This window comes from Gymnodraco acuticeps, unplaced genomic scaffold (assembly GCF_902827175.1).
Source record: "Gymnodraco acuticeps unplaced genomic scaffold, fGymAcu1.1, whole genome shotgun sequence".
Classification (NCBI taxonomy): Eukaryota; Metazoa; Chordata; class Actinopteri; order Perciformes; family Bathydraconidae; genus Gymnodraco; species Gymnodraco acuticeps.
This window is the reverse complement of record NW_022992269.1, coordinates 227804-254293: the sequence shown is the minus strand read 5'-3', so window position 1 is coordinate 254293 and position 26490 is coordinate 227804. Positions and strand designations below refer to the sequence as shown.

The 26490-nt window shown below is 40.1% G+C and overlaps 2 protein-coding genes across 2 annotated transcripts in view; both read right to left on the bottom strand.

Annotated features, from left to right (window-relative positions):
• The window catches only part of LOC117540516 (interleukin-6 receptor subunit beta), a 33803-nt gene extending 11706 nt beyond the window's left edge, over positions 1–22097 (bottom strand). The window contains exons 1-6 of the mRNA XM_034207248.1: positions 21674–22097; positions 12293–12435; positions 3355–3514; positions 2310–2369; positions 1359–1528; positions 1108–1277 (exon numbers count right to left, since the gene is read on the bottom strand). Of these exons, the coding sequence (XP_034063139.1) occupies positions 1108–1277; positions 1359–1528; positions 2310–2369; positions 3355–3514; positions 12293–12350 (618 nt within the window). The 5' untranslated portion in view covers positions 12351–12435; positions 21674–22097. The remainder of the gene's footprint in view (positions 1–1107; positions 1278–1358; positions 1529–2309; positions 2370–3354; positions 3515–12292; positions 12436–21673) is intronic.
• Positions 22098–22462: 365 nt separating this feature from the next.
• Positions 22463–25860, bottom strand: theg (theg spermatid protein). Its single transcript, XM_034207249.1, has 7 exons — positions 25791–25860; positions 24804–24883; positions 24663–24724; positions 24509–24566; positions 23831–23957; positions 22857–23016; positions 22463–22781 (listed from the first exon to the last, which is right to left on the bottom strand). Exons 2-7 carry the CDS (start codon positions 24863–24865, stop codon positions 22540–22542), a joined length of 711 nt encoding a protein of 236 aa, XP_034063140.1. The 5' UTR covers positions 24866–24883; positions 25791–25860; the 3' UTR covers positions 22463–22539.
• Between the last annotated feature and the right edge of the window lie 630 nt (positions 25861–26490).

The window sequence follows — 26490 nt, the reverse complement described above, 5'->3', positions numbered from 1 at the left end:
TTTTAAAACGTATGTGGTAACTTGTTTTGAACGTTCATCAGTATTATAATCAAAGAGAAATATGAACGTTAGTTTTTACTGAAATGATCAAATAAAGTCAACCTTTCACAGTCTTTACTGAGCTGTGTGGGGTTTGTTAAACTTTTAAAAGATGTTTGAATGGTGATATACACAGTGATAGATGTTAAGGACTAACGTTTATAATAAATACATTTGTATTGATTTTAAGATATTTTCATACAATCATACGTATTGGGATCATTTGTATTAATGTGGACCGGAGGGAGAGGGTGACGAGCATACGTTTCACTTTCATTTTTTATTTCAATTCCAACTTTGGTCATGAAGAATATGTTTCTCTGTTGTCCACGTTCATAAAGCATAAAGCATCAGAGCACGGTGCAGAGTCTCTAGATGAGTTTACAGTAGTCCCTCGTTCTTATTGAACATCCATGTTGTAGTCCGCTGTATAGAAAACTGTAGTTTCCATAGTTTCCCCACAGCAGCAGACGCACATTTATGACGTCCGCTGGCGCATCATAAACAGTCGGATAGTGGAAGTGCATTCGGATTCTCTAAAGTACTGTAGTCTCTTCTCCTAAGTCCTTTTGAATTCTCCTATCCACTATCCCTTAACCCCGTGACGTTTCACTCAGAGGTCAAGGAATAGACGATAGGGTTAGACGTTAGGAGCTGATTTTTGGATTATCCGACCGCAACCCTGGTCTGTCTTGCAGTAGGCTGGATCCTAGAAGGACGCCAAAGGACCTGTGAAGGATCCCGCACGGGCAACGTGTTTTGTGTATGTTTAACAATAAACCCCTGTGTTACACCCAACCCCTGCTCTTTCCGTCCCTCATTGAACCCTGTGTGAGCGGAGAGGCTCACCATGTTATATAGGGTTTTGTGCATGTAAATGTTCTGCAAAGGCTGAGTTTCTCTCCCACACTCTGCCATGGGATCTAGATATTGTACATTTAGTCTCGACTTTGAGCAACATGTTTCCATTTCTGAAAAAAAACGACACCCTGCCCCTTAAATTTATGGCTGAATGTGTTCCTTTATGCAAGTGTCATTTTGTTTTATGTGTATTTGGGAGTGTCAGACCTGCCCCTGTGCTGTGAAGTTGAACTCTATCTGGGAGTTCAGTTTTCCCACTTTGATTTCAGAGGCAGCCACAGGAAACACAGACAAGGTGCGTCTCCAGGTTACAGTCAGACACCGAGGACTCCCGCCGACTGACTTTGTGCTTGTCAAATCCGCTGGAGGCAACATCACTGAGAAAGAGAGGGAGAAATCAGTGAGATGGAAAAGAGGAAAAATAACATAGTTAGTAGAAAGAAGTACAAGGGCCTCACCTTCAGTCCTGCCTGACTGACAGCGGGGTCGGGACGTGATGTTATGTTTGGGGCCGTGTGCTGTGATGCTGATGCAGAAGCAGTTCCTCACGTCAGTACTTTCTAACGCCGCCGTGCAGCGAGTGTTAGGCGTGATGCAGGTTAACTTTTTGTCAGAGCTGTTTGGTGGTCTGTGCTTCCCCAAATGCACATAAAAATAGAAATACATACCCATTAACACAAACAGAAGCATTTAAAAACAAGGTTCATCTGAGTCCTCAAGTCAACAAGCAGACACACAAACAGGCACAAAACCACAAGCCCTGTCAGTCACACACACATTACCTTGCACACATCACAATACTGCTCACACACACGTCTCCCACTCAATACCATCTGAAATGTTGCAACATTCACTTTGGCACCAAAAAAAAGAGTTGATGTGGACGCTGTGTGATTCTTATCATCTCAGTGCAGCATACCAACAGTCACACCAATGTGAGATTCAAAGCAGATTATAAACTGAGGCCTTCGCATGTAACTGACAGAATAATAACAAGCTAAAATGCTGACACAAACTAAATCAAATTTGCTTTTCTTATGAACCCTATAGAACCCTCAGGTCTTCTGGTGCTGGCCTTAATCATGCCTCAAGTTAAAAACAAAGACCCTCGTCGTAAGGAATTATTACGGCGCCTGAATGTGGAACAGCCTCCCAAGAGAACTGAGGGCGGCAGAGGGGGTTCATACTATTGAGAGCAAACTAAAGACCTGAATAGTATTTATTAATTCATTAATTATTTTAGAAAGGGAGAAACTCCCACTGGAAAGAACGTTAACACACTAACACACTACAGAAAAGGGGACCCCCCCCAAAGCTTAATATGGCCCCTTTAAATTTTAGTCCATGATGCTAAACAACAAAAAACTAATATTAAGCAGGAATACGGAGGATGAGTTGAGGAGTCTTACAGCCGGAGGAAGGAATCTGTTGTGCAGTCTGATGAGAGGATGCCCCGTGTTGGGTTCGAACTGCAGGCAGAAAAATAAACGTTGGGTTAGAAGGTACAGGTTGGAAGGGAGTATAGTTAAGCTATCTGCATAATAGGTGATAGGTGAGTTGGGCTTTTAGGGTACAATACCATGAAGCAATCAGATTAATTTAGTGGAAAGGATTTCCAAGTACAGCATAGACAGATCCTGTCTGATATCAAAGGCTGAGACACTATCAGATATGTGTTTCCTGTTTACCAGCAACTCAGTTTAAAAAACGATCGTTTCAGACGTTTAATCTTGACAGGCTGTAGAAATGTAAAATGGAAGCGGTTTATCAAGTAAAATGTTAATTTTTTTTATTTGTTTGTCATTTTTTCTGTGGTATCTGCATCCACTGTCGCACATGTTACTGATGATAATTAATTAAACACTCTTTAGAAAAAACATAACTAAATGATAGGTCATAAAAAAAATTAAGAAAGGTTAGAGGGGTAGGATGAAAAGTGTGTTGCTGACACATTTGGGAAAATAATTGAGAGACAGACAAACACATTGTCGGTTTCGGGCTACAGTTGTAATTTGGCCATGTGCAAATTACAGAACACCACCTGAAAGGACAACGCGGACCAAATGCGTGTTGAAACAAAATATGCAAATGCTTCCACACAGGGAACAAAGGTGTGATGGGTTTAATATAAAATAAAATCCTGTGCTATGGCATACAGGGCAAATCCCAGTTCAAGAACAAATTCTTTCTATTCTACCCAGATACATGATATCACAATGGGGTCCTCAAATGGGGTCGTCAAATAATATTTATATCATCTCAATAAATAATCTTTCATCAGAAAACCAGTCTCTCCTGGTTGACATTTGTCTGACTGAATAATCCTATCCCATTAAAGTCACACATTGACTACACAAAAAGAAAACAACCGTATCCCCCAGACAATAAAAACAAACATTTTATAACAAAAAGCTGAGCATGACTTCCAACATATTTAAGGAATGTTTTGCTCACATAAAGACCAGTTGAACTTGCAGAGTGTACTGAGTCGTGTGGTTGTCTCCGGCCTCCCAGTGGCAGGTGACGTTAGCTCGATTCAGGAACACACAGTGGAGCAGCCGCGGTGCGTGGGGGTGCACTTCGGGGGGCGTAATGGAGAAAGCTGGAGGCAAGGCTGTACATGGAGAGAGGCTGGAGTTAACAACATTAAAAGGTCACCTATTATGCAAAATCCACTTTTTCATGTCTTTTATACATAACCATGTGTACCAGATTCTGAAAGTTTCAGGAAAAAAGATTCTCTCTTTTTGTCCTGATCCATTTATATAAAAACCTGTCTGAAAATGAGCTGATCAGATTTTGGCCACTTTATGATGTCAGAACGATTTTTTTGGCTTGGGTAACCATTAGCCAATCACCAACCAAGGTAACCCCTCCCCCCCCCACACATCTTATCACCTGAATATCCTCCTAGAGCAGTGGTTCTCAAATGGGGGAACGCGGACCCCTAGGGGTATGTTGGAGTACTGCAGGGGGTACGTGAGATTTATTTTATGTGAATGAAAAAATAAAACATAATGAATGCATTTACACAAACTACTAATAGTAGATTAACTACTTTATTCAAAAGTTTACAGTAATTCTAGATAATAAAATGGGAAAAGTAAAAGGGGTGCTCCCTTTTCCTCTCCCTCTCCTGACAGCCTGTCAGTCACGTGCAGCTCACTGAACCTGTAATAACTGACCCGACAGTAAATAATAAATATATTTATAACTAGTTTAGCTTGTTCTAGAGTAGATAAACTAGCTAAGTGTGTTAGGTCTAACTCTTAGTGTATTTTGCTCGGCTCAACGATCCGTCACAGCGGCGGAGCTGTGATCATGCAGAGCTGCGTGTTCTCCGTCAGCAGCAGCTGATCTGATATCTGATCTCTCTCTCGCGTCCGGTTAGACTTCACTCGCGTCTATGTCCAAATCTATCAGATCTAGCTAGTTCTAGTTAATGATATGACTGCCTGCTTATCAAAGGACCTAAACGATAAGCGTTGCTTGGCAACGGCGTGTGGCCGCAAAGTATTGCGCAGCATTATGCATATGTTTATAGGAGGGGTCAAAATCCCATGCTCATAAAATGCTCATATCTTTTTCTCTTCATTCCCCACGCCCCAAAATAAATAAATATACCAATTTTAGGAAAAGTAAGGAAGTTTGAGCAGTGTGGGTTTTATATTAACAGAGTTGCACATATTTCCAAACGCAAAGTGTAATAACTGCAGTTGCCTCCCTGTCATAATGACAAAGATCCTCAGTGAAGCACAAGCCCATGTTTCTCACTACATTGTAAGTACAACTTATTAAAAAGATCAGTTCAATGCAACTAATGTCGTCTTAGTGTTATTGCATGATGTTAAAATTGGTTTGCCATGAATTGAGTGATGGATTGTAAACATTTGAAATGTAGCATTTAAGTGTTTCTCAGTTACAATTTTGTTTTAATAAATCAGACACTGATGGTGCAGCGCTGTACTGTACCTCTTTATATAGGCATTTTTTCCTTAACAAATTGTTTTTGCGCTGATCAGGGGGTACTTGGCTGTATTTTTTTTCAAAGGGGGTACATGATTGAAAAAGGTTTGAGAACCACTGTCCTAGAGCACCATTGTGTTCTTTTTAACCAAATATCTTGCAAAGGGGCTTGGGGAATGGCTCCTTATTTTCATCTAAAGTAACAGACAGAGAATCAGTCTTTAAGGGGAACATTCTGCAAGTCATTGATAAGAACGTTGGCATAGGAAACACCTTCGGGCAGAACGTGGGTTTAACTGGTAGCAAATAAAGAAACAAAAGAAGGAGACACGTGAGAGATATAAGGTGTCTGAATCTGTTTTATCAGCCAACTGTTGCTAAACGGCAGCCCTTCAATCCTCCACAAACGTATTGAAACAAACCCCTGGAGAACTATCTCCATCTAACCAGGCGCGTAGGATGAACATGATTCATATGCTGTCAAATACTTAGACAAGACTATACAAGATGATTGCCTTAATTTCACAACATGATCATACTACGCTTTACAAACCAGTTGCTTGAGAGCATATTTTTACCCTAATTTAACTTGAATGTGTTTCCTTTGCTCATGGTGGTCAATATTTGCTACCATTTACTTCTTTGTTTTTCTTTATAATTTGTTTTTATAGATTGTTGCTGTTAAAGGAATAATTAACCAACGCTATGGCTATTTTAATACAATTAATTCCTCCACTGTGTTAGCAGTGTTTTTTTTTCTTCTCTATTATGACTCCTTAGTGAACAGATACAACTCTCAAATGAGTTTGAGAAGTAGTGAGCATGTGACTGGTAAATAAGACTAATACTACACGGGTTGCGTGACGATTTAACGAACGGGTATTTTTAAACAAATGTATTCTATTAATGAAAGATTTCTGCATTTCGACAATGTTTAGATGGTGAGTCATTTCACAATTAGAAATATTCAGTTGTAGCTGTGTCACAATTTAATGTTTTATTTATTCCTGATGGTCAATATTTAATAGTATCACGCTTTTTGTCTTTTTCATAATTTTCTGAAATAGAATCAAAATAAAAAACGTAATTATTTCTAAAATGTTGAGAAGTAAACTGCTCTTTAAACTATACTACTTAATTTATATGAAGGTACACAAATTAACCATCAACTAGTTGTTAATTAACATGCATATTAGCAGTATATTAGCTCTTTATTAGTCATTATAAAACACTTATTAATGCCTTATTCTACATGACCATATTCTACAAGTAATAAGCCATTAGTTGAGAGTTTTTCCTCAATAACCCTCTAATTAGTGCTTATTTGTTGCAAGTAAGGAAGTTGTTGTACATGAGTTTTGGTCTTAATATGCTCTGCTCAATATGGGCCTAATAAGGCAGTAGTACCACAAGAATAGTAATTCTCCCATAATAACACTTAACAAATATGATCTATTCTTATGTAACACAAGACATTAAACTATAAGTGTTAATTGTGTCTAAATAACTCAAAATGAAGTATATCTAAGAATATGTTTTGGGATATTGACAGTTCAGCTAGCAAGGTGATATTGACCTGTATGTTTCATATTTGCACATTTATATTTTTGTGAAATTTGTACTGAAGGTTAGACAGGAAACCGGGTACAGGAAGTAGGAGAAAGTTACTTGAATAGCATGGCAGTAGACATCCATGAGTAGGGCCTACACTGCTACTAATTTTCCCTGAACCTGAAGAGTAAACGGGTCAAGTCCGTCAGAAAGCAATGACTATAAGTGTAAGCTTTACACTTACACTGTAAGAATTATTAACATGTATTGTGTTTATGTGATGTCATTTGGAGATGTTTAAAACACAACCAGAAAATGCGTTAGCATTCACGCTAGCATTAGCATACACGGTAGCGTTAGCACACATGCTAGCGTTAGCCATACTAGCCTGTATAAATGCTTATTGCAAATCTAGAATTAGCTTTAATTACCTTGTTTACACTTAGCGGTGGCATGTGTTAATCTGTGTATGTTACACTTGCATGTATGAGATCATTAAGTGCCTTGTAACTTCTTTTTGTATAGTTTCACTCCGTTTGAATGTCAGTGGACTGCAAATAAGTCAATAAAGGAGCATGACTGCTCATTCCCTGGCTCTCAAAAGAGTTTGGCTGGCTGTTTAATCCAACCCAGTCTCATGGCATTTCGTGTTCACCAACACGATTTTTAATCTATTGATTCGTGTTCACCAACACGATTTCCCCCTTTTTTTTCGTGTTGCACAGCACGATTTTAAAAGCAATGTATTTCTACTGGTAATGTGTTTCGTGCCTGCAGCACGTCTTTTTTTTTCTCCGGTCGTGTCGTGGAAGACCGGAAGCTGTGTGGTTCATAAAAACATGTTCTTACTCAATATCAAGCCACAATTATTGCTTTTATTTTAAATCGTATAATTTCGGACTTTTGTTTCCGTCTGTGAGGAAAATAAATGGGGCTCAGAGCCTCAGAATACTGAAATCTGTATTTTTTAAAATCTTTTTTTCCTTCTAATTTGTTATTCTTTTCAAAATAACACACTGTTATTTACTCACCAATAACACACACTTATCCTTGCGTTTATTTATTGGTTTAATTCCATAATCTCGGGCTTTTTTGGCGTCCGTCAGGAACTGAATTTCAAAAATAAAAATAACCGGAAACAGACATAGGCTGCTTCTCAGGTCGATTAAATGAAATCCTTGCTTCCCTCACTTGCGTCGTTTCCCTGCGTTTAGTCCCTCCCACCAGGGAAGCATGGAGGGACGCAAGGAAACCACGAGAAGCAGGGAAATGAGTTTTAAGAGCAATGGGACGTCCTTTCCTCCGGAGCGTCACGTGAAGCGACGTCCGTTTGTGATGACGCTGCACAGCTGATCGTCTGACAGCAGCTCTGTCCCCGTTATTTCCACACACACCCCCGCCTCTGTTAGTACACATTTACTGACACAAACATTTGTATCATCTGTTGTAGACCCAAATAAATAAAATAAAATAAGAACTCATTGTCAAAAAAGATAAACGCCATTCTTAAAATGTATAAACGAACAATAGTTTGATTAATATTGATTAGAGTGCACAATAGAAATAAAATAATTGAGAGAAGAAAAAGAGATATGTTATCTATCAAAACCCAGTGAGATTAACATTCATTGGATTGCACACTTTGTTTGTTTGTTTGGATATGTAGCACATTAACATTTTAATAGCACTTAATGACTGACTGAATGGAAATGACAATAAATGAAAATGTAAAACGAAAAAAGCGATCATGAAAATGTTTCCAAAAAATGAATTAAATGATTTTTGACCACTTTGTTGTTCAGATATATCACATATTTGTAACTAAATGATACATGAATTGAAACAAAACACGGTATAAACTGAGGAGTGACTCCCGTGAGGTTCATGTATTTTCTTCACTCTGCTCTCATGTCAAGAAGCATCAGATCAGTGCATGCACTGCCTCGTCCAATCAGTGAGCGATACACAGTAAGGGGGCGGGGTGAGTATCTGAGGATTTCATCGGAGACCATCGGCTGGTGGTTCCTCGGTTATCGCTCCTCCATGATCGCTCCTCGATCCTCGGTCCTCCGGCAGAAATAAGAGCCATGGGACGGTACTCAAGATGGCGCAGGCAAATCAACTTCCGGTGAGACCGAGGACCGAGGAGCGAGGAAATGAAAATAGTCGACCTGAGAAGCAGCCATAGGCATTTCGAGTGATTACCCAAGATCCTCAGCTATGGTTTAAGCTCGCTGATTGGATGTTTTAGCCGCAATGCATGCTGGAATTTGGTGTTTATATGATATAAAATCCTGAAAACATTTTTAAAAGAATACTTAATCCAGAGTGTTCGTGCTTTTCTCTTTGAAAGTCATCACATAACGGCATTGTAATACACGGTTCGGCTGCATTACATATTACAGATCTGCCGTAGTTCTTTATTTATAGAGCCCTGATGAGAAGACCTTTGGAAAAACTGGAAGAAATGCCGCCGAAACTGAATACGTGACGTGGATCATAAATATATCAACAATTAAACAACATCTTCAATTTCTCTTCACACAATACGTCTCCTTGCAGTATCAACACTAATTTGGCTGACTTTTACATTTGATCTAATTCATAGATAGGTTATATTTACACCATAACGGTGCACAGCAGATAGGACTTGTAGTTTTTAAAGATATTACTGATTTTCTTTGAATATAAGAATGTAAATACTGAGTCTGAAATAGTATAGCAATATGCTGTAACATTATGTGAAAGCATGAATAAAACTACACATCTTCAGATGTTGTACATACATAAGTGTCCTACACTAATAATACAAAGTTATTATGGCTGTGTGTACCTTGTGTGCACCGCCTAGTGGTTAAAGCACGTTATTGAATTATTGTTTTTATGTGTTATATTTGATTAAAACAATATTAAGAGTACATACTTTCATAGGGGGAAAGTAGAAGGTCTGTGATAGAAATATAGAATATAAAAAATCAAGAAGATACTATAAGTGATCTCTACAATAAAACAGTTTAGTGCAGGATGTACAAAGATATTAATAGGAGGAGGTGCAAAACAGAAAAACGAATTAACCTTTATTTAAACATTAAATAATACTTTAGATTAAGGTCTTCTTTTAAATAAGAAAAAAACTTTGGGGGTATCTATCTACAGATAAATATTAAGCCTGACAAAGTACTTAATGTCTAATATATTGCTTTCCTGCAATGTTAACTATGTTGAAGCACTTATTTTAACTGATATTATACATATGAATTGTACTCTTATGTATGTAGATAGAATAAGAAATGTGCAGAATATGACAGTTTAATGGTGGAGGTACACACATATTGATAGATGTCTTGTAATGCGCTGTTGAGGAACCTGTGACCCAAGATTTGTATTCATTGCATACACCATAGTTGTGTATATGATATGTCAATAAACCTTTGGAAATCTTGAAAGGGATGTGCAAAATAGCCATAATATACAGTCTTTAATGAACTATTAGTAGAGAATAACGAGTAATGAATATACTTTATTACTCGTTTCCATTCATGTCAATTGCAGATAAATGTTTAGTCTTCTCAAGCACCAACTATCAAATATCTCTCCTGATTGTTGGCACTTGACAATCACCTTACCTGAATTTTACTCAGGTGTAACTAAAGTCTGATTTAAGGGTTGTTTATATTTCACATCATTAATCAGAATCTGCAAAGTAACTCAAATAAGTGTAGTGGAGTAAAAATACCAGGTTAACCTCTGAATTGTAGTGGAGTAGAATTACAAAGTAACAATGAGCTGTCATGTGGGTATATATATTAATGCTGCGCATTATGGACACAAGCGATTTTCACCCATTTATTAATTATATGTTTTACATTTGATAACACCAATGTGTTTAATACTGGCAACTTCTAATTGTGGGAAAAACGAAAACGTTCAGTAGAGACGTCCCATAGAACATTTTGCGAAACACAATAGCCAGCATGTGTAGTTCTGGGTGGGGGGGGGGGGGGGGGGGGGGGGGCGTTTGATTCCAGTTTTGGAAAAGTCTGGCGTGGTTTCGTTCCATTTCAAACAGCTGTTTGACGCTCGGTGTAACCTTGGCGCACTGCCACTCCAACATCCAATCCCAGAGTTTGAAGATTAATCACGGGGACTGTAGTCCTAAACGATAGCTGGGGATTATGGGTAGTGTAGTGTCTTCGGCCATCCTAAACTCCTAGAGGCCTATGTCTGTTTCCGGTTATTTTTATTTTGAAATTCAGTTCCTAACGGACGCCAAAAAAGCCCAATATTATGGAATTAAACCAATAAATAAAAGCAAGGATAATTGAGTGTTATTGGTGAGTAAATAACAGTGTGTTATTTTGAAAAGAATAACAAATTGGAAGGAAAAAAAGATTTAAAAATACAGATTTCAGTATTCTGAGGCTCTGAGCCCCATTTATTTTCCTCACAGACCGCAACAAAAGTCCAAAATTATACGATTTAAAATAAAAGCAATAATTGTGGCTTGATATTGAGTAAGAACATGTTTTTATGAACCACACAGCTTCCGGTCTTCCACGACCCGACCGGAGAAAAAGACGTGCTGCAGGCACGAAACACATTACCAGTAGAAATACATTGCTTTTAAAATCGTGCTGTGTGACACGAAAAAAAGGGGAAAATCGTGTTGGTGAACACGAATCAATAGATTAAAAATCGTGTTGGTGAACACGAAATGCCGTGAGACTGGGTTGTTTAATCTATGTTCACACTGAGACAGTACAACACCTAGAGAGAACAGTACACCTATTGTGTAAGTACATACAAGCAGGTCACACAGTATGATCACAAATACATACAATCTGTTAAAAATCAGTTTGTATTAAAACGTACCTGTTGGCTCAGGCTGCATTTGTGTTCTCAGCCTTGGAGAAACTTGACATGTTTTGGTATGTGTGTGAACCTCTCTTTAGTGGTTCATTAATAAAACAGATATTTCAACGTGTGCCTACTTTGTTCATGTACTGTTGAGGTTAATTTCAGTAGTTGTGTGCTATAATGTATTTACAAAGTGTGAAGAGGAGGCAACTTTAGAATAGGGAACCTGTTCAGGTCAATTAGAGTCAAACTACTAACGTATTGGTTATGAACAAGACTTTAAAATAGGGAACATATTCTTAGATATAAATACCTAATTTTGAGTTATTTAGACACAATTAACACCTATAGTTTCATGTCTTGTTACATAAGAATAGATCATATTTGTTAAGTGTTATTATGGGAGAATTACTATTCTTATGGTACTACTGCCTTATTAGGCCCATATTGAGCAGAGCACCAAAACTCATGTACAACAACTTCCTTACTTGCAATAAATAAGCACTAATTAGAGGGTTATTGAGGAAAAACTCTCAACTAATGGCTTATTACTTGTATAATACGGTCAATGACTAATAAAGAGCCAATATACTGCTAATATGCATGTTAATTAACAACTAGTTGATGGTTAATTTGTGTACCTAAATATAAAGTGTTACCAAACTATTTCATATTTTTGGGGCAATTTGGCGTCACAACGTTCCTATTAGGCTTACTGCTAAGCTTCTTTTCACCAGACACACTGATCAACTGCATCTTTAAAACCAGATGAAAAAGTAGGCGGTGTTTATCCAACCCATTGATGCATTGTACGTGTCAAAACAAGAAAAACAGACAGCACCATGATTAGTTGTGGTAGTAACTAACCTCCAGCCTGCTGACATGATCTAATTTACATAATGAATCAACACCCGTCTCAAATAATAAGGATTTGCATCCTCCAGTTCTTATGGCAGTGTCCCAAATATCTCCATAGTTGCATGTTTTTCTCTGGATTTAAAAAAAGGGAATATGTTACCCAGGGTGAGTCCGGCCCCCAGTAGGCAGGTCCACAGCACGGCCCGGGGCCGCTCCATATATCCTGGGGGTTCAGTCCTGCTCACTCACTGTCCGCCATCCCACCAAATAGCTCTCAGCGCAAACACCCTGCATGCTGAACATCTTAAAACAGGAAATACATACAGTGGTGTGAGAAGTAATCACATATTTTACTTATAGTACCAATAACAAATTGTAAAAATACTGTTACAGGTCAAAGTCCCACAAGAATTTTAATGCGTAAATGTGTCTAAAGGTGGAGCTATTTTAAGTGACTTTGTTGCTGATCTTAACCTATTATTACTCAAAACTTGAGTAAATGTATGTGATGCCCCTGTGGGTTCATCAGTAGAGAGGAGGTGGCTGTCCTGTCTGTGCTGTGGTGATTGGTGTTTGCATTGATTGCAGTAACTCAGGGCACCTGGGTCTGGTGTCCTGCAGCTATTTAGAGCCTCTCTGCGCTCTCTCCCTACAGGCCCCCGGTTTTGTTGAGTATATGTTGTTGTTACTTTAGTTGCTTTACTTTGTGCACCTCAACACTCTCACACACACACATTCATGCAACCCTCACCCTGCATTTACACTACTGATACCACTGACGTCCACACCTCATGCCTTACTTATTTTTGCACTTCATTTAATTTGGCTAATTTGGATTGTTTCCTTTAAATAAACATATTTTGATAACCGTTGACATGGTGTGTCTCCTTTGACATGGTGTGTCTCCTTTTTGTTGTGGCCAGGTGATAACAAATGGGGGCTCGTCCTATGGGTTATTTGGTTAAAAGTTTGTGTAGTGCTCAGAGCACATGGCGTAATTTGAGCAGCTAATTAGTTGATGTGGTCCAGCTCTGTGCTGGCTCTGCGCTGCTATTTGGGGGACACATCATGTTTTTTGGGTTTCAGGACGCTTTAGTGTTTGACATGGCATCAGGTTTTGTGTGCCAATCAGAAGGTAAGATGTTGCTGCTTGTTAAGCTTTTGTAAAGAGTTTCACCCGCTAGGCTTAAGTGGCGTTTCCCCTTGGGTTCCGTCTGTTTTTTTTTTTCATAGTGTTGTGGCAACATGGTTGGTGTCAGCTGTTTTCGGACGGCTGTCTCGGGGGCACATCCGCGTGATTTCTTGGTGTTACCTGCGTGCAGGTCGCTCCATAAATCCGCCGGGTTCCAGTGCGTAATTACCCGCCGCAAGCCACATGAAGACTAGGTGAGATTAGTAAGATTTTGGTAAGGCAGTTAGGGGGGAACATTCTCTGTTGGGTTTTGTCTTTTGCCCAGGCGTGTTGACAGTTTATTACTTTGCTTTCTGATTGGGTATAAATATATGTTATGGCTTCTTTGTCGGCGTTTGTGGATGCGCCCTCAGTATCTTTCTTGGATGATTGCCAGAAGGCGCAGTTGGTCGAAATAGCAGAGCATTATGAAATTGCTGTTGTAGGGAGCAAGCGGAAACATGAGATTAAAGCTGTCATCTTTGTTTGAGCGGGGAGTGTTACAGAAGAGCGAGTCTGGTGTGGCAGGGGTCGGGCCAGTAGTGGTTCAGACAGCTGGTTTGACATTCGAACAGCAAAAGGAGCTTTTGGCCATGCAGTTTAGATTGCAGTTGGAGATGAGGGTTCAGCAGCAGGAGGTAGAGAAGCGTTTAGAGGTGGAGAAGGTGCTGGAGGTGGAAAAGATTAAATGTGAGGTGGAACATGCTAGATTACGGCTGATGGGAGAGGGCAAGTTTTCTCCAGGGGAGGATGGTGGTGATAGGTCGGCATCAGGCAGTGGCGATATCATTTCTTACTTGCGATTAGTGCCAAAGTTCAATGAGCGTGACCCGGACATTTTTTTCACTCTAATTGAACGCATAGCAGAGGCAAGAAACTGGTCAGATTCGGACAGAGTGCTGTTACTTCAGTGTGTTATACTCACTGGGCGAGCACAGGAAGCCTATTCAGCTGTTTGTGGCGAAAATACTTTGGACTATGATAGAGTAAAATCAGCGGTGTTGAAGTCTTACGAACTGGTTCCTGAAGCGTATCGTCAAAGGTTCAGAAGTTGGGTCAAGGGAGGATAAGCAGACACATGTGGAGTTTATCCGTGATTTAACTTCTCATTTTCAGCGGTGGTGCGCGGCAGCAAAGGTTGCAAGTTTTGACGGTCTTTGTGAGCTCATTGTCTTGGAACAATTTAAAGACATTCTCCCTCAGCGTGTGGCCACTTATGTGAATGAACAGAAACCTTCCATCGCGTTTAGAGCTGCTGAATTAGCGGACGATTTTGTGTTGACACATAAGGGCAGTTTTACTGAGAAATATTCTAGGGGTGATTGGAAACGTGGAGAAGACAATGGATATGCCCGCGGTGGGGCAAAGTTTTCACCAGGCTCCTCCCGTAGATTTGTAGGTACAGGGCGACCCGAGGGGGCCTAAGTGGACCTATGTCATTATTGCAAAGGAGGGGGTCATTGGAAGGAGCAGTGTCCGTTGCTGGAAACTAAGGGGAAGCCTCGTTTGTCACCACATGCTCCAGCCATGTGTTGTTCTGCCGTGTTGGATAAAAAACCGTTGGGTGTAGGCTCGGGCATGGTGCCTGATAAGAAGACGGTTTGTGCCGACCCGGATGCGGGTTCTGGTTTTGAGCCGTTCATCACTGAAGCTGTTGTATCAGTAGTCGGTAGTGACAAATATGTGCCGATTAAGGTGTTGCGTGATACAGCGGCTAGATACTCATTCATTGTTGAGTCAGTGTTGCCTTTTTCGTCAGAGACAGAAACGGGGGATTTTGTGCTGATGAGGGGCATGGAGATAGGCTTGATCCCTGTGCCACGGCATACAATAGTACTGGATTGCAAGCTGGTGCGGGGAGTTGTGTCTATCGGAGTGCGTCCCGCGTTGCCACTTGATGGGATACATGATTTTGGGCAACGATCTCGCTGGTAGTGCTGTGTGGGCTGGTGTGCCACCGCCTGTGGTGGTTTCCAGGCCGGTGGCATCTGGGGAGCCAGATGAGAGTGGTTTGCAGTTTCCAAGTGTGTTTCCAGTTTGTGCTGTGACACGTGCACAGAGCCGTAAAATGTCTGCTGACCCACATGTTTCGGAGTGTAGCAAAAGTAATGTGGTACATGTGGTCTCACTGCCTGATCTCCCTTTGTCGGTGTCAAAGGAGGACTGGTTCAGGAGTCAGAAGGACGATTCATCTCTTTCTGCTCTGTGGACTGAGTTGTTGCCGGCAGAGAAGGTCAGAGACATAGCCCAGGGTTACTTTGTTCAGGGGGACTTGCTGGTGCGTAAGTGGGTGCCCTGTGTTGGTGATGCTGTGGGGGAGGCAATGTTTCAGGTGGTGGTGCCGAGTAGCTTTCGTGATGTGATATTGCAAACTGCGCATGATAGTGGTGGACATTTGGGGATAAAAAAAAACATATGACCGTGTCCTACGCTATTTTTTTCTGGCCTCGGTTAAAGCGCGATGTTGCAAGTTATATTAAAGCATGCGTCAGTTCACTGGTAAACCAAGTCAGGTGGTGAAGCCTGCACCCCTCAGTCCCATTCCAGCCCTTGGTCAACCTTTTGAGCATTTGATCATAGATTGTGTGGGGCCGTTGCCTCCATCTAAGTCCGGTTGTGCGTACATGCTTACTATAATGTGCCAGACTACAAGGTATCCTGCAGCATTTCCCTTGCGCTCCATTTCAGTGAAGCCAGTAGTTAGGGCTTTAACCCAGTTCATCTCCATTTGGGATCCCACGTGTGCAGTGGCGTTTTTATATGTACAAAAGTGGTGGGGCACAAAAAACGTAGATGTCTATATATAAGCTTCTGCAGTGAGGTTCATGGCTGGTGAGGCACTGGCACTGACTCTTCAGGTTTACAAATATTATATTTTGACCTAAATCTAATATTATTTTCAAAAGCTTTTTTTTATCTGATGCTTCAATTAATTTTAAACAGACAGTTCAACAAAAGGATACCCAAAAGATGAAATGTTATCATTTAAATATTGAATTGTTCTCTCTTAGTAAGATCCCATTTTCAATAAAATTGCAGTCTTACCTTGACATGAAGATGAAGTCCATTTGCCTATCCCTCTGGACAAAAATCTCTATTACTTTTTTGTAAAAGTCCTCCTTATCTTCTTGTAGTTTCAAAAGTCTATCATAAATCTAATCTAATCAATAGATTTATGATTCGAAAATTATAAAAGTAGGGTAGACATGTGGATATTATCCGGCTGAACAAAACGTGCATTTATCTAACAGGTTTGTTTCCCACAGATCTTATTTTGAGCTATTTTCTAAAATCCTATGAAGAAATATCATTGCTTTTTTGTCGAGGGAAGCCATGCGCAGTTTACTTCCGGGTTTTAGGACGCGTCACTGGCTGCAGCTCTCGTCTCCTCTTCACACACCACACTTTTCGCGGCACACGTACTTACAGCCAATCAGCTCTGAATTATGTGAGATGACGTATGGTGGGGATGGCAGCTCTATGCAAAACTGGCCCCGGTAATGGTACAAATCTCAACCTGTCGTTCAATGGACAGCTTCCCCCCCCCCCCCCAATCTATGTATATACTCGCATTTTAGACTCTGTTACTAACTGTATATCTGTAGACTTGGTATGTCTTAAATGTCCGGTTAGGATGTATTAGAACGAAATCTAAAATGAAAATTGTAAATAAGCAATCTGTATGTAAAAAACCACCTGTATGTAAATTGTAAATAATCAATCAATGTTTATTTATATAGCCCAATATCACAAATGTTACATTTGTCTCAGTGGACTTTACAGTTTGTACAAAATATCAGTATGACAATACGACACCCTCTGTCCTTAGACCCTCACATCGTACAAGGAAAAACTTCCGAAGAAAACCCACAGTTTAAAGGGAAAAATGGGAGAAACCTCAGGGAGAGCAACAGAGGAGGGATCCCTCTCCCAGGACGGACAGACGTGCAATAGATGCCGTGTGTAAATTGAAAAGATAATACATTTGCAACATAGGTAGTCCAAATGTTTGGAAATGCATGTGTGTATAATAGGAAGATGAATCCACGAGGATATCCATCCAGGACCTATGATCCAGGACCACAGCCACGACTCAAGATCCAGGACAGAGGAGCGCAGGATCATCCATGACTCCGGATCCCGGCGTATACAGACACCAAAAAGAAAGACATTTGGGGAAGCTGGGTTAATCGGAACATGAGAGTACACAGGTATAGACAGAGAGAAGGAAGAAGTAAGATGTCCCCCGACAAACTAAGCCTATATCAGCAAAATAAGCAAAATAAGCCAGCTGTATGTCAAATATGTCTTATGTCTTAAATGACATGATGAATTGGAAATGGGGGACCCTGATGTAAACAAGACGAAAGTCTTTCTCTGGTCTGCATCCCCTTAACAATTGTATGTTTTGAGCTGTACTGTACTGTACCCAATATACAAGCTGTTAATAAACTTTTCAATCAATCAATCAATGCCCCTGGCTATGGTCATTATTTTTTTGCCACACACATTAAATAGGACAATACTCTGAGCATGCGCAGTGTAGTTTTTACAGTCACCATTGACTTAAACAGGGAGAGGGAGGGGCAGGATCGGGTTTTGTCCCACATGGCTCTAAACAGCTCAATAGGCACACACTGTAGACACTCATTAGAAGAACACTGACTAAAACAGCAATGTACAGACGAATCAGATGATTAAACATGATCTTAAAATATATTTTATATATATTTTAATTTTTTTTTGCTTTTTTTTAATCTTTTTAATACTTTCTGCTGACACTAGGTGAGGCTGTGCACCTGCCCCTAATGACCAGTCGCCACTGCACGTGTGATTCAAAGCGACCAGGGTACTAACTTTACTTCCCATATGTTCAAACAGATCCTACAGCAGCTGGGGGTCAGGCATAACCGTGTGTCGGCTTACCATGCCCAAATCCAGGGGGTGCTAGAGCGGTTTCATCAAACATTGAAGTCCATGCTGCATGCTTATTGTATGGAAATGGGGAAGGGCTGGGAGGAGGGACTTCCATGGCTCATGTTGGCGTCCAGGGAAGTCGTTCAGGAAAGTACAGGGTTCAGCCCTAATGATTTGGTGTTTGGGCATAAGGTGCGTGGGGTGTTATCTGTTCTCCAGGATGGTTTGGTTGAGGGTGAGCCACCTAAAAATGTAGTGGACTATGTACAGGGCTTTCGTCATCGCCTGTATGTAGCGGTGGAAATGGCAAGGAAACATTTAGCTGGTGCTCAGGCTAATATGAAGAGACTCTATGACCGTAAAGCAGAGTATCGTGAATTCAGCCCAGGGGATCAGGTGTTGGCTTTAATGCCACTGCAGGTCTCACCATTCAAAGTCAAGTTTGTCGGCCCGTACACTGTTGAGAGTAAAGTGTCAGATCAAAATGACTTGATTGCTACTCCAAATCGGAGAAAGTTATCTCAACTGTGTCACGTCAACCTCCTGAAACCGTACTATGTTTGTGATACCGTTGGGGATAGCTTCATGGCTAAAAAGTTGGGTGTGGGCCCCATAATGATGGTTGATTCTGTGCTTTCAGATCGAGGGTTGGCTGAGGAGTGTGATGTTAAGGCACCAGATGAACCTGTTATGTCTGGTAGGCTGAGGAATTCGGAGTCGTTATGCCAATTGGATCGCTTGTTGAGTCACTTACCGGCAGCACAGAGAGATGAATTGGCAGCTTTAATCGGGAAGTTTGTGGTACTGTTCGGCGATACGCCATCGCGCACAACTCTCGTGGAGCATGATATCGACGTGGGGGACAGTCCTCCAATTAAGCAGCGATTTTATCGTTGTCCTATAGTTTGGACATTCGGCACATTAAGGGCAAGGACAACGTTGTGGCGGATGCTCTCTCTCGTGCCCCGGTGGGGTGGGAAGTCTCTCTGGCTCTGGATATTTGGTGTTGTTTCGGGGATCCATTTGGGGCCTCCGTCTTAAGGGGGGGGCTGTGATGCCCCTGTGGGTTCATCAGTAGAGAGGAGGTGGCTGTCCTGTCTGTGCTGTGCTGTGGTGATTGGTGTTTGCATTGATTGCAGTAACTCAGGGCACCTGGGTCTGGTGTCCTGCAGCTATTTAGAGCCTCTCTGCTCCTCTCTGCTCCTCTCTGCGCTCTCTCTGCTTTTCCCTACAGGCCCCCGGTTTTGTTGAGTATATGTTGTTGTTACTTTAGTTGCTTTACTTTGTGCACCTCAACACTCTCACACATTCATGCAACCCTCACCCTGCATTTACACTACTGATACCACTGACGTCCACACCTCATGCCTTACTTATTGTTGCACTTCATTTAATTTGGCTAATTTGGATTGTTTCCTTTAAATAAACATATTTTGATAACCGTTGACATGGTGTGTCTCCTTTTTGTTGTGGCCTTTTGAGCCAGGTCATAACAATGTACTTTACTACAACTCTCACCTCTTTTAAATTACGATTTTAAATGTCAATTTATATTTTGTGATTCCGCTGCACTATATCTTAAGGCTCTCTTTATTTTTGGAAAGCACTTTGAATTGCCTTGTGTTGAAAGATGCTATTTACATACATTTGCCTAACGTCCAACAGTGAGAACATGTCAAATTTGACAAAGATTCACCCGGTGAAAGGGCCAGATGTCCAATAATGACTCAGTGTAGAGGATACATTTCATCATTTTGCTTGTAAAGCTTCCTGTGTAGTAGTGTCAGTACAACATTTGAATTGTTTTGAGCCCTATAGCTGTTATTCAACTTGGCGTTGCCACGTAGGAAATGTGTCAGTCTATACGAAATGCAGCAGTTTGTACAAGAAGAGACAATCTGACTTCCTATGGTGGGTCTAAAGGTGTTTGTGTTTACATTTCTCTGGTTCATCCATCATAATAAAGACTAAACATCAGGTCTAACCTTTTATGATTATTAGCATTTTAACTTCAAGAGAGTTTAGGCTTATTATGGAGCATCCCCAAGGACAGGTGTAATATAAATCTAATGTAAAAGCTCTTCAATTAATCCAATCTTTGTGAAGCTTGTAACGCTTCTGTTGTGGTAACCCCATACTGAAAGATCTTGATTCAACTCATTTTTGGAGATGTTGGTTAAAGTAGAATTGTACTGGACTGCTTGGTGACACTTTCCTTTATTTCCCTATACGTCTATTTGATACAGTGTCAACAAAACAAGAGCACTGCAAGCTCCGCAAGTATAAACCTTTTCTCTCTTTCTATAAAACACTCAAATCTATTTCTTATTTAAAAGCAGAAATACAACGACTAACCTGTATTTATAATTTTTCACCATAAAAGTTCAGAGCACTTGTTGGACAAACGAATGACCCCGGTTTCATATTATTGTATTATTATTACTGATACATTAATTTCAGCAGCAGTTTATTTTGCAGCTGGTCGAGGTGATATTTATTATACAGAAATATATGTATATTGACTTTTCTATTTTTAATCATTAAAGCTGCAATATATCGTTAATACATTCATCTACTTTTTTCTTTGTTAAACGAGGTAGTCTTCTGAGCAAATTCCCATCACAATTGCTACTTGATCATAAAATGAAACCGTTATCTTAGTAGCCTAATGTACACATTGTGTTTTTGAGGTCATTTACTAACCTTACACTATATTTTGGACACATATTTATATACGAGTAGGAAAAATCCACATTATTTTCTTTGAATTACAAATAAAGTTGTATTATTACTTACAATAACTATTGCATTATCTTTTATACATATATATGTGTAGCATTTGAGTTCCTACTTCATGTCGTCTTAAGGAGTAATTCTACTTCCTATATGTCATTTTTTTTGAGCGGACAGGTGTGTGTAACGCAAGCTACTTGTGCAACAGGTGAGGGGGTGAGTGAATGCGGGAGAAGTGAAACCAGAAAGAGTGTTACATATTTAAATGTTTAAATAGTTTTCCAACAAACCAGCCTCCAAAACACTAGCAGTAGGCTACATTACATTTGAAATGATATATTATATAACAAGTCTCACATCTTAACATCTTAGAAGCTTGAACCAACATTTATTTTAGTAAATGCGTGACAATGTAAATATTTGTGTCGCAAAAATAAATGTATATTTCAATCAACCAGTCGATTAATCAACGTATCCTCTCAGGTCTAATTACAGTCAAAGCAATCTCATGAAATCCAAAACCCCACAACTTCCCATCACATCAAGCAAGCTATTTGCACATCTGAATGTCTGAGTGAGTCCTTCTGTGACGACTTGTTGAATAGTTGACACTTCACTTACACACAAAACCCACTCAGGCTTCGCGAGACATTCATGGAAAAGTTGAAGACACGAGCGCTAAATAAAACACGTGAATATGTTTGAGTCCAAATCACTTACCGGTGCGAGCTCGACCAACACGCGCCTCTCCGAGTCCAATGACCAACTTGATGTATCAGAGGGATTACTAACACCCGCCTTCCAGCGTCAACACATGTTAATTGTGAGGTTTCAAAACTGCGGGTCGCGGACCGCTGGAGCCTGGAGGACCGTGGAGTTGTTTCCTCGGAGGTCCGATATTAGGCTTTTATAGATCAAGCTTTATCGTAGCCTACAATCATTTCCATCCATCCACGTGATATAAGATGAACAAAACAATCTATTTTTAAGGGATATTTATAAAAACAAAGTAAACTCTCACTTTCAGTGGATTGCACACAGTTAAAACGAAATGTTATTACTCACTAAATAACTTAGTGTGATCGTGTTATAACATTAAAATGACTTAGCTGTCTTTGTTATGGCTCATTAAGCCTTTTGGAAATGTATTATTTATAATTCAGCATTTCTCATCAGAGCTGTAACTAACAAAACAAATAAGATGTGAAGGATATGAGCAGCAGGATGTGCGCTGCAGGATGTCTCAAAACTATTTCAGCTGCTGTGAACAATATCTCCCTCTATGTCTATTTTATCTCATGGTCTAACAATGAAGTGACTGCAATGAGGGGTAGGGTCTTCTTGTTCATAATGTAGCCAACTAGTGGCACCCATGAGACCACTATTAAAAATGCATTACAACAACCACTGGTGTGTAACTGGTTTTGATTGATGCCCATAAAACCATCAACTTTTAGTTTTTAGTATAGCCAAGAAAACCTGGTATATGATTAAATAATAGGCATTTGATTTTGACTGAAAACTACTTTTATCACAATGAGGAAAATGAGAACAATACACATTTTTGGAATGAAACCCCATCCCTCCTAGTTTGAGGCGCATTTGCGAGGCAGAGGTAGACACAGCTGTTGAATCCGAGGCGAGGGGCTGGCAGAGCGGGCCGCCCGACTAACGATGTTCGGGTCGTACCCCTCGAACAGAGCCATCCTCTTTTTGGGCCCGCACAGCTCCAGAAGTCTATGGCTGGCCGAGCAGTTTCTCGCTGCTCTGGAGACGGGCCAGCAGACGGAGCGCTGTCCTTCAAACTTAGGGTGGTCGGGCTTAGGGGCTGAAAACATAAAAGCAATTATATCATACAGCAAGTAGAACAATGCCACGATAGATGAACAATTGAAATACTTACTAGCCAGTAGTTCTATGTGTGCTGATGCTTTGTAGGGTATGTGGGTCAAAGGTAAAGGTTTAGATTTGGGGCTACAACCCTCCAGAACTGGCCTTCGTTTCGGTTGGGCAAGCTGGCAAATTCGTGAAGTGGCGACTGCCGTCTGCGTCCCTCTGTTCAACTACAACCAGGTCATAAAGGAGGTTATACACACACAAGCACCATATCAGACAGGAGCTGCTCTGAAGCTATCAAACAAATGTACATTCATAGTTTGCTGTTTATTCTCAATGCAGTGAAGAAGGTTTAACAACAGATACATTTTGTTTAGAGAACATCTTATCAAAGTAATTCACATCCAGTCTGCTGCCACTTATTAGACTCTTAGTTCACTCATTCTGTTGCTGTCAACCTAAAAAGGGATCAACTTTAAAGTTAAGGTCATATTTTGTATGTATGAACTCAAGTTGTATGTTTTTTGTGTCTCGATTGTGACATGTTCACATGTTTTAATGTTCAAAAGCTCTTTATTTTCTCATACTGGCCATGCTGCAGCACCTCTTTTCACCCTCTGTCTGTTCTGATTGGTTAGCTGGCCGACTCTGTTGTGATTGGTCAACTGCTTAGAGATATCCCGGCCCTTAGCATATCACGTATAATGTGTTGGAGCGCTTGCCAATAGACGTACAAGTGTTACATACTGATGTCACTATGTTACGGATATAAAACAAGGAGGCTAATGGAGGCATTTCAGGCAAGAAAACACCAAACCACTGGAACAACAGTGGGCGAGGAGACAACACGCCAATAAGCAATACACTCAGAGGACTCAAAGAAAACATGTAAGTTCAATCGCCTTCCTAAATACTTGATGCTCCTGCCTTACTAACACCGTTGGCTGTGGAGTTCTAAAGACATATCGACAGGTCAGTTGGAAAGCGGCCAGCTACCTTGTGATAAGCATTTTCTCAGGAAATAGTGTGTGTGTTACTCACAGGCTTAAGCAGAGGGCGTTCAGGCTGCCAGCCGACCGCAGGAGCCGGAGGCAGAGCCAGAGCACAGAGGCGATCTGAGGGGACGGCCCGGAGAGCTGCGCCGCTCACCGCCCACTCGGGAGAAATTCTGAGGAAAGGAAGAGAGTAATGAGAGCGTGGATGAATGAGGATACAGAAAGTTAAAAAGGAAGTTGATAAGACATAAAAGAGGAAGGGAAAGGAAGGTAGGGGGCAGACACGAGCAGAAACCCAAGAAGAGAAAGTAGATGAGTCCAGATCTAAAAAGTTCACAGCGAGGTTTCTTTTTTAAACAATTTTTTCCTCATTAAATCTTTATAAAATTATTTAAATATTATTGTCATTTAACATTGTTACCAGCTGCATTGCTGTGTTTACTGTCAAGTGGGGAAAACACTTCTTGGTTGTATTTTTTGTCAGGATCTTTTCCAATTAATTGCTGTTGTAAATGGTAAATGTAAATTGTAAAAATGTATTTACTGTATGTCTAAATTCTCCTGGCAAAACCTTTATTCACACGTGTTCTTTAGTCATAAACACAGGAGAGAAAACCATTTAAACCAGACTTACAAAGTGCATCACAGGACTTACTTTTTTCTCATTGCCTCTAAATCACACATGCATAAGCATCACTAGTATAATGCATAAATTCATATTTACGTGACTTGACTGTAGAATGTTTTATTTCTACATAGCTCCGACCAGCGAGGGGTTAACTCTAAAAAGAAAAACATGTATGCACACATCACAAAAAAGCAGTTCAGGGCATGTTGTAAATAGAAGAAAATGTTGGAGAGAGATGAGAATGATGTACCGATTTTGGTGATGGATCCAGTACTCTCTGGTGGCATCTGATCCAGCCAGTAAACAGAACGACTGGAAAATAAAAGAGAGGACTTAACATCAGAATACAAACGGAGACAGAGAGAGAAAGACAGGATTCAGTTGGGCCTACCGGTCTGGATATCTGACTCTGTTGGGTTTGGGTTGAGCAAGTTTCTTCGTGAAAGTTGCCATGAAAATGGTTGAAGCTGGCTGGCGAGGGAAGCAGAGGATATTCATCACAATGCCATTGTCCTTCACAAACATGACAGTAAACAACATTGTTTGTCACATACTACACAGTGTGCCAACAACAACTCAAGTGAAGGCATGCTGGCTTACTTTCACTTTTGAAAGTTGTGTTACTTATTATAAAAGAGTAGAAATGTCATTCTGTGATTTCAGTTTCAAAATGACGAATAAAATAGCCCTGAAACAATTATTGATACTAAGACATAAAAACTGTAAAGCCTAACTATTCAGGATTGACTTTTATATTATTTTTGTTACATTGAATACTTTTAATGATGTATAATAATGTCATTTTGATGTTTTAACTAAGTGTTTGAATCCCTTCGCTGGAGAAAACCCCCCACATCAAACACATATTAATTCACAGCTCAATATTTGTGTGTAGGTTTTAAGCCATATCTTTGATAGTTTAAGTAATGTATCTAGCAGACATTTAAAACATTAAATGTAGGGATTAATTGCTTTTTTCAGATATATAAGTCTGCGAGTTATACACAACAATGAGGATGTTACCCATGTGCATTTTTACTTGTTCACAAACAATTTAAACACAAAACACCAATAGAAAGGGAAGGAAGTTGTAATAATAATAATAACTGGCATCCTTAATTTAGCTAAACATTTTGCCATGTAATACACTCTATTGGTAATGGCTAATCCATTTGAAGAGTGCTGTAGCCTGTGAAAATAAATATTGAGTATGTACTGTTGAGGCTTAACCCTTCAATGCACCAACCACACACATTTAATCTGTAGCTGACCCCATTAATAACACATAGACAAATGTATTTATCTTTAACTAATCACGCTACTGTTTATCTACTGTAAAAGTAACTATAACACAATTAGAAGCAATAATAGTTTTTACCTGTACTATTGGTTCTCGTGGTGACACCGACACCTGCTGGTTGCTAGGGGATCAGGTGCATAGGCTGTATATCAGGTGACACTGGTGGGGTACAGAAAATAAAAGATCCTCTATGGGCAGGGAGAGGCGATGTCCCACTCCGCCTTACTGTGTGCCGCATTAAGGCATCACTATGGATATTTTAGTTTTAAAAAAATATTTCCCAATAATCTTGTCTGTGTTGATGCAAGAACCATACATGTTATCAATGGTTGTTTTTTAGAAGTTCAACCTCAGCTCCTATGATAAGTCTAAAATAATTGGTCTAGCCAAAATAAAGACGCTCAGATTCTTAAGGATTAAAATGTCACCATTAAAATCACACTTCTTGGCATTATCAACATGAAATAATTGTTACCAGATGTATCTCTATGGGCCACGTACATGCCAGTTTCCATTTCTCCTGGTTTCCTGAAGAAAACAAATAAAATCCATCAAAGCACTAGACCATCTTTATTACACCAACCAATGGCAAAATGTACCACACCTGGCCCACCTCAACCTTCATTTTGATCTCAACAACACATCTAAAAAGAAACTGCATCTTGCATGGTTGCAGCCATCTCTGAGAATTAATTAATCCAAAGGTGGTTTCAATCAACTAGACATTAAAAAAGCAATACATAAACATGTGTTGTCTAGAATAGAAAACATCTTTCTC